This window comes from Ailuropoda melanoleuca, chromosome 1 (genome assembly GCF_002007445.2).
Source record: "Ailuropoda melanoleuca isolate Jingjing chromosome 1, ASM200744v2, whole genome shotgun sequence".
NCBI lineage: Eukaryota > Metazoa > Chordata > Mammalia > Carnivora > Ursidae > Ailuropoda > Ailuropoda melanoleuca.
In genome coordinates this window covers 132,957,683-132,972,588 of record NC_048218.1, presented here as the reverse complement: position 1 = coordinate 132,972,588, position 14,906 = coordinate 132,957,683, and the positions used below count along the sequence as shown (strand labels likewise).

General features: G+C 31.4%; 1 protein-coding gene across 9 annotated transcripts in view; it reads left to right on the top strand.

Annotated features, from left to right (window-relative positions):
- Nucleotides 1-13,648, top strand: part of HGF (hepatocyte growth factor) — a 94,982-nt gene extending 81,334 nt beyond the window's left edge. For 8 of the 9 annotated variants that reach the window (XM_034667101.1, XM_034667111.1, XM_034667086.1 and 5 more), the window contains 5 exons: nucleotides 712-786; nucleotides 1,646-1,792; nucleotides 2,316-2,422; nucleotides 2,547-2,692; nucleotides 9,740-13,648. In XM_034667101.1, coding sequence (XP_034522992.1) covers nucleotides 712-786; nucleotides 1,646-1,792; nucleotides 2,316-2,422; nucleotides 2,547-2,692; nucleotides 9,740-9,916 — 652 coding nt within the window. In that variant the 3' untranslated portion in view covers nucleotides 9,917-13,648. Of the gene's footprint in view, nucleotides 1-711; nucleotides 787-1,645; nucleotides 1,793-2,315; nucleotides 2,423-2,546; nucleotides 2,693-5,766; nucleotides 5,838-9,739 lie in introns of all 9 variants that reach the window. The other variant, XR_004627351.1, reaches the window with a different exon arrangement.
- Nucleotides 13,649-14,906: the final 1,258 nt, after the last annotated feature.

The following is a 14,906-nucleotide window of genomic DNA, read 5'->3' as shown; positions in this document are numbered from 1 at the left end:
TGCATCTACAGATTTAGGATATCATCAAATAAATGTACTAGTGTTTTTTATTCTCGACAAGTATTTTATGATTTCCTAGATGATATGTCTTATAAAATTGTTTTAATATTATAAGTGAAATATTATATTGCTTGTTTTAAGCTGAACAAATTTATTCAAACTCAGTGATGTTCTAAGTTAATGTATCAAAAATAAGTAATGGAATGAAAGAAAGAAATAGTGTACAAATATATATTGCTACCACCAGATAGTTTTCATGGTTTAGGTAAAAACTCAAATTTGCATTTTTATACTCAGACACTGAATTTAAAAGAGGTCTACATTATTTTTGTAGTTCTTTTGTGTTTTTTTTTGTTTATTCTAAATATTCTATCTTTGTATGATATATTTGCTTTTTCAAGGGTAGAGACACATACACGTGAACATGTGTCTTGGCAATGGATGTTGGTGTGTAGTGACAGGGCTCCTTATACAAAAATAAAGTTGATTTCCTAAAATTGTAATCATATTATGAAAAAATGCTAATGCTACAGTCATCAAATATCATCTTTGCAGTCAAATGATTACTCATTTTATTCTAGTTGAGTTAATTTCTACATTTTCCTCTCAAATGCATTTATTTTTTAACAAATGGAGCCATAGGTTTTGCATTAATTGGCAGGCACCCTTTCCATGCAGATGTTACTTGTTTCTCTTTCCTCTTTCTCATAGAAATAAACATATCTGTGGAGGATCATTGATAAAGGAAAGTTGGATTCTTACCGCAAGACAATGTTTCCCTTCTCGGTAAGTGTTTCTGAAACCAATATTTGTTTTAAGCACTTAAAAATATGTAGGGCTTCCATTTAGCTTTTAGGCTTAGAATTTGTATTCATTTAACTGAGTCACCAACGAGGGATGAACAAATTAATTTCTTTCTTTAGATTTAGTCACAAAGCTTACTTTGACTTAATTGATATTTACCGTTGGATACTACTTCTGTTCACTTCTTTCCACAATTGGCATTACTCTCATTTGGGGGGAAATTTTGCTAGAATTATGTAAATGATTTTTCCTCAACCTCTTCTTTGCATGCTACATGTCTAGATAGAAATCCTTTTCTGAATTATCAGCAAATTCTCTCAATTCTCGCTTCTCCTTTCTTATGTAAATCCAGCTTCAGAATCATCTTGGGAATAATTTTTAATGAGAATTAGTCTAAGGAAAGTTAAGGAGGCAGCATTTGTAAGCTTACTTCCTGATTCTCATCAAGGTCACTGATTTTGTTAGTATAAATTTTCAGTCCTTGGTGATAAACAAACCAAACATATACAAAGCTAGGAAGAAAAATCTGCAGAAACTTATAATTCATGTAATGTGCTTTACCTGAGATTTTTCACATGTGATTTACTCTTAAGCATAATCAAAAGGGTTTTTTTTTTTTCTTAAATAGCTGTTTAGAATTTGAGCAGTTTCAAGGTTCTTTTTGCTTATGTGTACTTGTAGCATTCAGAATCTCTCGTAACAAATGTCTTGTTCTTTATTATACTTTGATTCAAATTTTAAATTTAGGTTATTTATCTGCCCTTCTAAGCTAAAATAATAATACGTGTGAACAATATCATCCAATTTAAAATTGTATTTTACATTTTAATTTCTTACTTAGAAACAAAGACTTGAAAGATTATGAAGCTTGGCTTGGGATTCATGATGTCCACGGAAAAGGAGATGAGAAACGCAAACAAGTTCTAAATGTTTCCCAGCTGGTATATGGACCTGAAGGATCAGATCTGGTATTACTGAAGCTTGCTAGGTTAGTTGCTTGAGAATGTTTTGCATTTTTAACTTGCAATGGAGTTAGTGAAGCTTTTTCTTCAGCTATGTGGCTATTCTCTCTCTTTTATGTAAATTTATTATAAAAGCATATGTCACATGTCGTGTGTGCATGTGTGTGTGTGTGTTTATAGAAACAAAAAAAGAGTCATCTTCAAAATTTTTAAAACTTAATAAATGAAGTTTGACCAACAGTTTGATCAGCCTGCTTTAAAACCAAAATTTAGTGAATAATCATTTGATAACTTTAATACGTAAAATAATGAATTTTAAAAAAGGCAATGACCATTTAGCAAGTAATATTAGCAAGGAGGTGACTCATTTCTCTGCTACCTACTCCTACCTCTACTACATACATCATATATAAGACATTCCCTTTTCTTAAGAAACAAGACTGTTTATTCTCTCTTAATCTTATATTAAAAATTAACACTAAATTTTAATTTGTTAATTTTGTGTTGAATTCAATCAAGGGTATTTACTATTGTATTTTCTATTTTCAGGCCCGCTGTCCTGGATGATTTTGTTAGTACAATTGATTTACCTAATTATGGATGCACCATTCCTGAAAAAACCACTTGCAGTGTTTATGGCTGGGGTTATACTGGATGTAAGCTATTTTTAAAATAAAAAGGCAATATCATACTTATTTTATCTAAAATAATTCTATTTGTTTCTTATTTTTCTCAGCTTACCCTGTGCTCATTAACTGTACATTTTTTACCCCATTCTAGCCATCAACTCTGATGGTCTATTACGAGTAGCACATCTCTATATTATGGGAAATGAGAAATGCAGCCAATACCATCAAGGGAAGGTGACTCTGAATGAGTCTGAAATATGTGCTGGAGCTGAAAATATTGTATCAGGACCATGTGAGGTAAAAAGAGCATTTTTAAAAAATAAGAAGTATATAATAAATATCATAGTTTCTTACGTTTCTTTTTTGTTTCTTTTTTGTGTTTGGTCCATTTTTCTCAAATAAAAATTATTGTCTATCAACTTGTTCTAAGAGAGAAATTGGGAAAGATAACCCCCTTCATTATCCTTGTACACTTATTTTAACTAAACAGTAAGAAAATCCATGTTTCATTATCAGCAAGCTACAATGATATTTGTCTCTAAAAAGCAATAAATTAATACAGCCAGAACTCTAATGGAAAGCTGGTCAAATTAAAAGTATCCAATATGCAGTTTGATATAATAGCTTGCATTTTTCTAATGTTTTCTAAAGTTATCTGATCTTCCCAAATTCTCCCTAAATGAACTCTATCCCTGGTTTTAAACTTTTAAATGTGTTTTTGGTTAAGCCAGTGTGTGTGTGTGTATGCTTGTGTGTGTGTGTATGCTCTTGTGTGTGTGTGTGTGTGTGTGTGTGTGGTTTAAACAAATTCTATTTTAAAAAACCAGAAGGTCAAAGTTGGTGACTTTAAGAGCTTGAACATTTTCATGTGTTAGGCAACTGTTCTTTCAACTTGGCAGTATTCCAATCCCTATTTTACATAGACAAGCTGTTAAACCATTATTTTACATGTATTTTTTTTTACTTTTTCAATTTTATCTATTTATTTTTATTCACACTTTGTGCTTTTAAAATTATTTCTGAGTTGAGAACTTTTTTTTACATTTTTATTAAAAATTTTAATTTCAATGTGGTTAATATAAAGTGTTATGTTGGTTTATACTACACAATAAAGTGATTCAAAAATTCTATACATTACTCAGTGTTCATCATGTACTCTTAATCCCTTTCACCTATTTCACCCATCCTCCCACGCACCTCCCTTCTGGTAACCATCAGTATGTTCTCTATTGTTAAGATTCTGTTTTTTTGTCTTTTTTTCTTTGTTTTGTTTCCTAAATTCCAAAAAAGAGTGAAATCATATGGTATTTGTCTTTCTCTGACTGACTTATTTCACTTAGCATTATACTCTCTAGATTCATCCATGTTGCTGCAAATGGCAAGATTCCATTCTTTTTTATGGCTGAGTGATACTCGTGTGTGTGTGTGTGTGTGTGTGTGTGTGTGTGTGTGTGTTTGTGTATCTATGTATCAGATCTTCTTTATCTATTCATCTATTGATGGACACCTGAGTTGCTTCCATAATTTGCCTATGTAAGTAATGCTCCAATAAACATAGGGGCACACATATCTTTTTAAATTAGTGTTCTTATATTTCTTGGGTGAATACCCAGTAGTGGAATTACTGGATCATACAGTAGTTCTATTTTTAATTTTTTGAGGAAACCTCCATACTGTCTTCCATAGTAGTTGTACCAGTTTGCATTCCCACCAATAGTGCAAGAGAGTTCCTTGTTTTCCCACATCCTGGCAATACTTGCTGTTTATAGTGTTTTTGATTTTAGTCATTCTAACAGCTATGAGATATCTCATTGTGGTTTTGATTTGCATTTCCCTGATGATGAGTGATGTTGAGGATCTTTTCATGTGTCTGTTGGCCATTTGTGTATTTTTGAAGAAATGTTTGTTCATGGGTTCTGACCATTTTTCAATTGGATTATTCATTTTTTCAGTATTGATTTAAATAAGCTTTATATATTTTGGATGTTAACCCTTCATCAGATATATCATTTGCAAATATCTTCTCCCATTCATTAGATAGCCTTTTAGTTTGTTGACTGTTTCCTTCACTGTGCAGAAGCTTTTTATTTTGATGTTTGATGTAGTCCCAGTAAATTATTTTTGCTTTTGTTCCCCTTACCTCAAGAGACGTATCTAGAAAAAATATTGCTATTGCTTATTTCAGAGAAATTACTGCCTGTGCTCTCTTCTATGATTTTTATGGTTTCAAGTCTCCCATTTATGTCCTTAATCCATATTGAATTTATTTTTGTGTATGCTTTAAGAAAGTGGACTAGTTTCATTTGCATGTAACTATCCAGTTTTCCCAACACCATTTGTTGAAGATACTGTCATTTCCCCGTTGCATCTTCTTTCCTCCTTTGTTGAAGATTAATTGACTATATAATTGTGGGTTTATTTCTGGATTTTCTATTCTGTTCCATTGATCTATGTGCCTATTTTTGCCAGTACCATATAGTATTGATTATGACAGCTTTGTAGTATATCTTAAAATCTAGGATTGTGATACCTCCAGTTTTGTTCTTTTTCAATTGCTTTGGCTATTCAGGATGTTTTGTGGTTCCATACAAATTTTAGGGTTGTTTTTTCTAGTTCTGTGAAAAATGCTGTTGGTATTTTGATAGGGATTGCATTAAATCTGTAGATTGCTCTGTGTAGCATGGACATTTTAACAATATTTGTTCTTTCCATCCATGAACGTAGACTATCTTTCCATTTCTTTGTGTCATCTTTAATTTCTTTCATCACTGTTTTATAGTTTTCAGAACACAGGCCTTTCACTACCTTGGTTAAGTTTATTCCTAGGCATTTTATTAATTTTGGTGCAATTGTAAATGGGATTGTTTTCTTAATTTCTCTTTCTGTTAATCATTATTTGTATATGGAAATGCAGTAGATTTCTATACATTGATTTTGTATCCTGTGACTTCACTGAATTCATTTATCAGTTCTAGTAGCTTTTTGGTGGAGTCTTTAGGGTTTTCTATTTAGAATATCACGTTATCTGCAAATAGCGAAAGTGACTTCTTTGCTGATTTGGATGCCTTTGTTTTCTTTTTGGTGTCTAATTGCTGTAGCTAGGACTTCCAGTACTATATTAAATAACAGTGGTGAGAGTGGACATCCCTGTCTTGTTCCTGACAATATAGGAAAAGCTCTCAGCTTTTCCCCCTTTTGGATGCTATTAGCTGTGGGTTTTTCATAGATGGCCTTTTTTGCGTTGAGGTATGTCACCTTTAAACGTACTTTGTTGAGGGCTTTTATCATGAATGGATGTTGTAGTTTGTCAAATGCTTTTTCTGTATCTATTGAAATAATCATATGGCTTTTATCCATTCTTTTGTTCATAGATTCATCATGTTGATTGATCTGCAAATATTGAACCACCCTTTATCCCAGGAATAAATCTCACTTGGTCATGGTGAATGATTTTTAAATGTATTGTTGGATTTGGTTTGCTAATAATTTGTTGAAAATTTCTGCATCTGTGTTCATCAGAGATCTTGGCCCGTAGTTCTCTTTTTCTGTGGCATCTTTATCTGGTTTGGTATCAAGGTAATGCTGACTTCAAAGAGTGAATTTGAAAGCTTTTCTTACTCTTTTATTTGTTGGAATTGTTTGAGAATAAGTATTAATTCTTTTTTAAATATTTGGTAGAATTCATCTGTGAATCCTTCTGGTCCTGGACTTTTGTTTGTTGGGGTTTTCTTTTATTACTGATTTAGTTTCATTGGTAGTAATTGGTCTGTTTTCAAATTTTCTATTTCTTCCTGATTGGGGGTTTTGGGAAGTTATACATTTCTAGGAATTTATCCATTTCTTCTAGGTTGTCCAATTTGTTGGCATATAATTTTTCATGATATTCTCTTATAATTGTTTGCATTTCTGTAGTGTCAGATGTTATTTCTCCTCTTCATTTCTGATTTTGAGACCTCTTTTTGTCTTTATCTCTCTCTCTCTCTATTATGAGTCTGGCTAAAGGTTTATTAATTTTGTTCATCTTTTCAAAGAGCCAGCTTCTAGTTTCGTTGATCTGTTCTATTGGGTTTGTGTGTGTGTGTGTATGTGTTCTTTTTAGTTTCTATTTTGTTTATTTTTGCTCTAATCTTTATTATTTCCTTCCTTTTGCTGGGTTTGGGTTTTGTTTATTCTTTTTATAGCTCCTTTAGGTGTAAGGTTAGGTTGTTCATTTGAGATTTTTCTTGCTTTGTGAGGTAGGCCTGTATTGCTATAAATCTCCATTTAAAACAGCTTTTGCTGCATCCCAAAGATTTTAGACCATCGCATTTTCATGTTTATTTGTCTCCATGTATTTTTTGATTTTCTCTTTGATTTCTCGGTTGACCCATTCATTGTTTAGTAGCATGTTATTTAACCTAAATATATTTGTGGTCTTTCTAGATTTTTTTCTTGTGGTTGATTTCTAGTTTTAGAGTATTGTGGTTGGAAAAGATGCATGGTTCAACTTTGAACTTTTTGAATTTGTTGAGACTTGTCTTGTGGCCTTATATGTGATCTATTCTAGAGAATGTCACACTGCAATTTAAAAGAATATGTATTCTGCTGCTTTAGTATGGAATGTTCTGAATATATCTGTTAAATCGATCTGGCCCATCGTATCATTCAAGGCCATTGTTTCTTTGCTGATTTTCTGTTTGGATGATTTATCCATTGATGTAAGTGGGGTCTTAAAGTTTTCCTACTATTATTGCATTATTATCAATTACTTCCTTTATGTTTGTTATTAGCTGCTTTATGTATTAGGGTGCTCCCATGTTGGGCACATAAATATTTACAATTGTTATGTCTTCTCGTTGGATTGTTCCCTGTATGATTATATAGTGCCCTGCTTTATCTCTTGTTACAGTCTTTGATTTAAAGTCTATTTTGTATGATAAAAGTCTTGCTACACCCCCCCACTTTCTTTTTTCACTTCCTTTTGCATGATAAATGCTTTTCCATCCCTTTACTTCCAATCTGCATATATCTTTAGGTCTGAAATGATTCTCTTCTAGGTAACATATGCCTAGGTCTTGCTTTTTTATCCATTCTGTCACCTTATGTCTTTTGACTGGAGTGTTTAGATGTATTTTGAATATAAGAGACACAGTCTCCAAGCCTCGGAGCTTTGGAGTTGGGGAATACTATGTGAGGTAAGGCATGGAATGAGTTCAATAAATAGTGAAATATCTTTTGACATGTAGGAATATAAATATAGAGCATAAATATGTATTTTCATGTATATGCTATATATATTGGTCTGAGATACTATTCCTGAAAAAAAATGTTTCATAAGTTAAAGAGTTTTAAAAACTGCTTTAAAATGATATAGTTAGAAATAGATTATGTGTTTATAACCACTTTCAAATTTGATTCTTTCCCAGTAAATCAGTATTACTTTGTTCATTATTAGAACTGAAAATCTGCTAGGAGAAAGATTTATTTATTTATTTATTTGCTTATTTCTTACTTAGCTACCTACTTACACTAAGAACCCTTTAAACACAAAGTTTTGAGCTCAACCCAATCTTCAAGATCATTTAAGAATCTATGCACCTATAGAGGCCTACTGTCAGTACTAAAAATGCTTTGACAACTGTTCATCAGGAATAGCCTGTGATCTGATTTATCATCTGTACATTGTTAGATTCCTAACTTTGGCATTGACTTATTTATTACATTATCATATATTGGTTATTTTTATCCATATTGACAATTTTAAATTGATTCTACCACTTCTTAAAAATGCATATATCCTCCAGAATGTTTTTTTTAATATCACTTATATTTAAAACAAGGTAATATAATCCCTGAAGCCACTGAAATCTAAACACTTGAAGAAAACCTCCCAAATGTTTATATAATAGCAATAGGATCACATTTGGTTAAAGTCTCCCAAAGTGAATTGCTTTGAAGAGTTTGTAACAGTAATCACTGGTGCATTTTAAAAAAATCAGATATATTAACTTATGTGGCATAGTTTGTCTCTTAGAATAAACTATTTTCCCTTGGTGTTTTATCTCTCGCTTCACCCCCACTTTGATTTTCCCCATCATACAATGCTGAAAGTGCTCTTCTTTACACCTGTTACAGAACTAAATTCTATAGTAGTTTCATTTTATCTCATCACATCACTGTTGAGGGAAAATTAAGGTAGTCTCAATCACTCTTCTTCACACAAGGATGCCAAAAGCCAGTCATCACAATCTTAGAAGGCTCCATGGTGCATGAAAATGATGCAGAATATTTGTAATAATTATATATAATAATATGCATTAATATATAAATGTTTATAAAGATATACACACAAATCAATCTATCAATCTTTTCATCTTTCATCTATCATCTATCTGTGTCTGAGGATAAAACAGGATAACTGTATAAAAAATGCCATGAAATTAGATATTACCTTCTACAAAGGGGGGTATGAGATATAAAAAATATATGAATATAACTATATTAACTACACGTACAATAGTAAATGAAGGAATATTCTTTCTTTATGCCCAAAAACAATTTCCAAACAGTAAACAGAATTATTTTATCAATTATGATTTATATTTAATTTTCTAAAATCTTTCTGGGGACATGATAGAAGGAAAGAAAACAAAGAGCTTTAGAAATAAGGGAAATTGTGATACAATTTAGTCATTAAAACTGTATGATTACAGGTGGAGTACAAAAGTTCTTGTATTTTTTACATTTTCTAAATTGAACATATTCTGAACATTAGAAGAAAATAAAAGTAAATATAAAGTCTACCTCTGAATAGCTATTAGTTGTTTGTGTTAATCTGCATTCAACAAAAACAAGAACCATTTTAAAAGATGAGTGAATATTTTGTGTAAGACAAATCATTCTTTTTTTTAATGTTTTAAATATTTTATTTATTTATTTATTTATTTGAGAGAGAGAGAGAGTGTGCAAGCAGGGGGAGGAGCAGACAGAGAGGGACAAGCAGACTCCATGCTGAGTGTGGAGCCCAACGTGGGGCTCAATCCCATGACCCTGAGATCACAACCTGAGCCAAAATCAAGAGCCGCTTGGGCATTCTTGAGAAGTCATTGTTAAATGAATACTCCACATGATAGAACACTTTGAACTTTTGTACTTCTCTCAGTGTGACTTGGGTAATTCAATAGAAAGATGACCAATGGTCTAATACATCTATTTATGTCTTCATATCTCAGTTACATCTATTGTCTTTTTTTGTATATGTGTATATTTGAGATTTAAGTCTATATAGGAAATATTAATGAATTATTACTTTTTGTTTCTAAAATAACACTTTTTTGTTGTTATTGTTGCATGTCTTCTTCCTAGGGAGATTATGGTGGCCCACTTGTTTGTGAACAACATAAAATGAGAATGGTTCTTGGTGTCATTGTTCCTGGTCGTGGATGTGCCATACCAAATCGTCCTGGCATTTTTGTCCGAGTAGCATATTATGCAAAATGGATACACAAAATTATATTAACGTATAAGATACCACAGTCATAGCTGATATAACCACGTCCGAAGCTTCCATCAACACAATTCTCTTTTACATGAAGATTTCCAAGAACATGGACTTAAAATGTCACTTAAAACAATCCTAAGACAACTACTTGAGTGATAAGTTTGTTAAGATACTCATTAATATTTATGGGTGTTTTCTGTTGTTTTGTTTGTCAGTGTTATTTTGTAAATGTTGAAGTGAACTAAGGTACATGCAAGTGTAGTAACATATCTCCTGAAGATACTTGAATGGATTAAAAACTGCAAAGGTATAATTGCTGGATGATAAAAGATTTAATGGAAAAGTTCAATTAATCTCTCTACGCTGCTTTCCAGGTTAGTTTATGAATAAACTATACATTAAACATTATTTTAACCTCACAAAGACAATTTATACCTTTGTGCTTAAGTTGTAACTCTATATTAAATTATATTACCTTTCATACGCCATACATTATATGTCATTCATTTCTCCTCATTGTGTATCCTCTAATACTGGTCCACATACTTTCTACAAAATCATGTGCCCATCTATGCAGACCTGGGTATACATGTGCATACACTAGAGTTCAAATTATGGTATATCTAATGTAACTTCTAAATATTCTAAAGCGTGTACCTGTAGTTTTTCCTTAAGAGAAAAACAGAAATTTCTAAAGACCAGTAGAAATTTTAAGGAAAGGTGCAAGATAGAATTGACCAGCTCATTCTCTCTCTATAATCTGCAGATGACCTCTACTGGCTGACATTTAAGGTGTGGTCATGACCCACAAAGTTAAGTAACACCTAATCTAAGTGTTTAAATATATTTATTATCCTAGTCATTGTGTAGTTTCTAATTCTTAAAGGGAAGAGGGTAATATGTGTATTAGTATTATTCTTTCCTTCAAATTTAGGGACCCTTATTTATGCAAGATATTTTTAGATCTACTTTCCTAAAGTATTTTCTTTATTATTCTTAGGTAATTGTCTAATTGAAGCTTAAAAAAGTATTTAAGTAGGTTAATTCTAAGACTTGCTGCTGTGACTGGCTTGTAGCTCACCTTCTTTAAATTTTTAAAAATTATTTCAGAAGAAAATTTCCATATGTCTCCAAAGATTTGTAAATAGACTTTCATCAAACTATGAATTAAAGTATATATTGAAGAAAAAAAAATCAGGATGCCTTTCTAACCTGAAAGTTTTTTAGCCTAATGAAACTTTACTCAAGTAAAGGGAAAAAAAATAGGAAAGGAAAGGAAAGGAACTAGCTTGTCTAACCTCTGAATTCAATTATTTTTTAAAGGGGCGTTAAATCTCCAAAATGAAATATTTTATGAAAATTTCATTTTATATTATTTCATTTTACATAAATCTTTTGAATGCTATGGGGAATATTCATTCAAATTTTGTATTCTGTTTCATAATACCAAATCATCATATTTATTATTGTATTTGGCATGATTAACTAAAAATCCTGTATTTGTCAAGAAATGAGACAACAAGGTCTAATAGGATAGGATGTGAATTTTCACAAAATCATCCTGTACAAATTTAAAAATAATTATTTGTGTGATTCCAATCCAGTATCCCCATTTCTCTAATTTGTTTCTCTTGAATGATATCAATTAAGGCCAGAGATCCAAACAATGCACTCAAAGCTTCACAGGACGCTGTTCAATCTCGAGTAAAATGCTTTTTAAATTTACTTGAAAGCTTAGTCCACAGAGTACAAGAGAGCAAATCCAGAAATACCTATACAAATCCAAAAATATCTATCCAAATTGTGCCATACAAATTGAACATATTGTAATAAGATATGTTCTGGTATCAAGAAACAGTGAAAGCAAAGAGAGATCTGAAAAGTTGTCAGTCCACATCATCTTCTTTAATTGTATTTTTCTTTCCTTATGTGATATATCATTTTAATCAAAACATTAGGAATTTCAAAGGCATATTGTCCCAAAATTAAGTATTTTTCAGTTTTTTCTGGATGAACTGGCAAAATTTGATTAAATCACATATTAATGATATTTGTAGAACATTTATGAAATTCTAATACAACTAAATACTCACATTTTAAGATATTTCTTTTTCTTGTCTTTCCCTCTAAATTTCCATGGAAAGAGAGCGAGGGATTACCTAGACGATGCAGCTAACTTTTTAGATATTTTGAACTCAATGTTTTCCATTTTATTAAAGGGTAAAAACATACCACCAATAAAACATCAGACATGGTGCACTAAGCAGTCTAGCTTTGGGAAGTTCTCTTTGTAATAGGGGAGATCAGTAGAATTGACAATGAAAGCAAGATGAACAAGATCCATGTGATCTTAGGTGGTGGGACAATCAATAATCATGTCATTTTTCTCTGGCAAAAGATACTATTTCCTGGGCATTCTTTTCTTAGTAAGTGACAAAAATGAAAAATCCAACATATCCAAAATCCATTGTATTTTGAGTAATGGACAAAAAGATCTTTTAAATTAGAAGTTTTCAATGTTATTTTTGTTTGGGTTGTTTGAATAATGGTTATGTGCTGTTGTAATTGTGGACATTTTTTTATGTCTGCCAGGAATAGTAATGTAAAATTCAAATATTTGTCATAATGCCTCTGCCGTGCAGAAGGGATGATAATCCTTTTGTATACTTCTTTAATTTTATTGTAAAATATGTAATGAGTTTTACCTTTTTGCTGTGGGCAGGTCCTCAGTAAAATGATTTATATTGAGTCAATCTCTAATATTAACAGGCTCTTGCTTGCTATCTAAGTGTTTCAGACTATGGGAAACCTGAGACACTGGAAGGCAAGAAAAATAAGAATAATGGCATGTGATAGCAAAAATTGTATTTCACTTATTCCTGTGAATATTTCCTGTTGGTACCAATGGTACTATACAAAGTGAATGTTATAGCCACAACATTCTCTTGGGGGAAAAAAAAAGCACTGTCAAGAAGTGAGAAATTGTTGTCATTTTGTTGTTGTTTCTAAATATTTTCTCCCTTTTTTAAAAGAAAAACTAGCTTTGCAATATAGAAATCATGAGGTAAAGAATTTTAATAAACTCTCATACTAAAAAACTTTAAATTGATTTACTGTTTCCAAATATAACTTTTAATTATATCCTGTATTTATAGACAAACTCATTTGAACGATAAAGTTAACTTGAATAAAAAGACATAGTCTATGTGTAAATACTTTTCGCAATAAAGTTCAAAAAGAAGTTACCTTCCGGGGCGCCTGGGTGGCACAGCGGTTAAGCCTCTGCCTTCAGCTCAGGGCGTGATCCCGGCGTTATGGGATCGAGCCCCACATCAGGCTCTTCTGCTATGAGCCTGCTTCTTCCTCTCCCACTCCCCCTGCTTGTGTTCCCTCTCTCGCTGGCTGTCTCTCTCTCTGTCGAATAAATAAAAAAAAAAAAATCTTAAAAAAAAAAAATAAAGTTACCTTCCAATGTTCAACTGAGTTTTGTACTAAGAATTTACTAATTAAAAAAAAAGTTAAAATTTTCCGGTCCCCAAAATCTTGACAGTGTAATTTTAAGTAGGTTCATTTCCATTTGCACAGAAAGTTTCTGTCTTTAGGAAACTGAAAATGGAATACTGTGGATGTTATGACTGTTTGTCTTGGTGTAAATAGGAAATTGATAAGTTGCCTATTGGGTGGTATAGCTGGATGCTTACCCAAAAAGGGAGCACTGTGGTTATGACATGTATATAAAGTTCCTGTAGTTAATAAAGTTGCTATTTTTATAACCATGATTATATTATTATTATTATTAATAATAATAAAATATTTTATCAAAATGCTTCCTTTCTCTTATTATAATTATCTGCATGGACATATTTGAATCTGCCCTAGGGCTTAACGCAGAAAACAACAATGATCTTTTGACAGAAATTACATATACTTTATTGCAAGAAATACTAAAACTAAGACAAATAATCATTATTTTATTCCAACTTCTATCCATGGCATTATCAGTGGTCTTCAGTAAACCATTAATCTCTATGCACTTTGATTTCTCCCACTGTAATATGCAATTATTTAGTCATTTTCAAATTTGCTAGAATGGTGCTGTGATATAACTAGCTAATATAAGCAAAATATTGTCTTGAAGGATTATTTAAATTCCTTTACCATATCACTATATATAACAAAGTAATTGCAAATGATTCAATTAACCAATCAATATATCTTTAAAATATGCATTAAATTCAGAATAACTGTGAATCCAACGGACTCACCTAATTCAAACTGAAAGCAAATATGGAAGAACAAATTATCAATTGACCTAACCAAATGGAGCTCTGTAACACTATTAATTATTTTAGGTTATATTTCCTCTTCCCCAAAAAAGTTGCACTATTAATTTTCTGGCATAGAAACCTATCTCAAATGATGATTAATATATCTAACTCTAGAGCCCCTGATAGTATCTGATCTTCCTAATGATTATCATCTAAGCAAAATATATGTATTTATTCAGTTCTGGTATCAGTATTTCTGGTAGCGGTACAAAGAACATTTCAAATACGTATATTGTTGATTTATCTAAGTTTGGATTTTTTTTTCCTTCTCTTTTTAAAGAACTCCATTCCATTCTAAACCTATATTCTGCTATTTTAAATAGAATAGTCCAGGAAACCTTCTCTAAGAGATGGTATTTGAACAGGTGTGAAAGAGCAAGCTAGGTAAATATCTAGGGTATAATAAATTAAAAAAAGGACAATATTTTTGTTGGTTTCTTATTATAGTTTATTTATTTACTCTTATAAATTGTAATGCTTTAATTAGTCCCATTTGTCAGTGTCCTGGATAGAATCAGCTTAGTTTGCATTTCCTCAATGTTTTAGTCCAGGAGGTTCATTGTTATTCTATTTCATTATTTTCCTCACAGGGACCATGCTTAATCTATACAACCCTAAAAGCGCTTTCTATGTCATTTCACCAAATTACAGCCCTTTCGTGTAAAATCCAGATTAAAAAAATATAAAATATATTTTGTCTTAT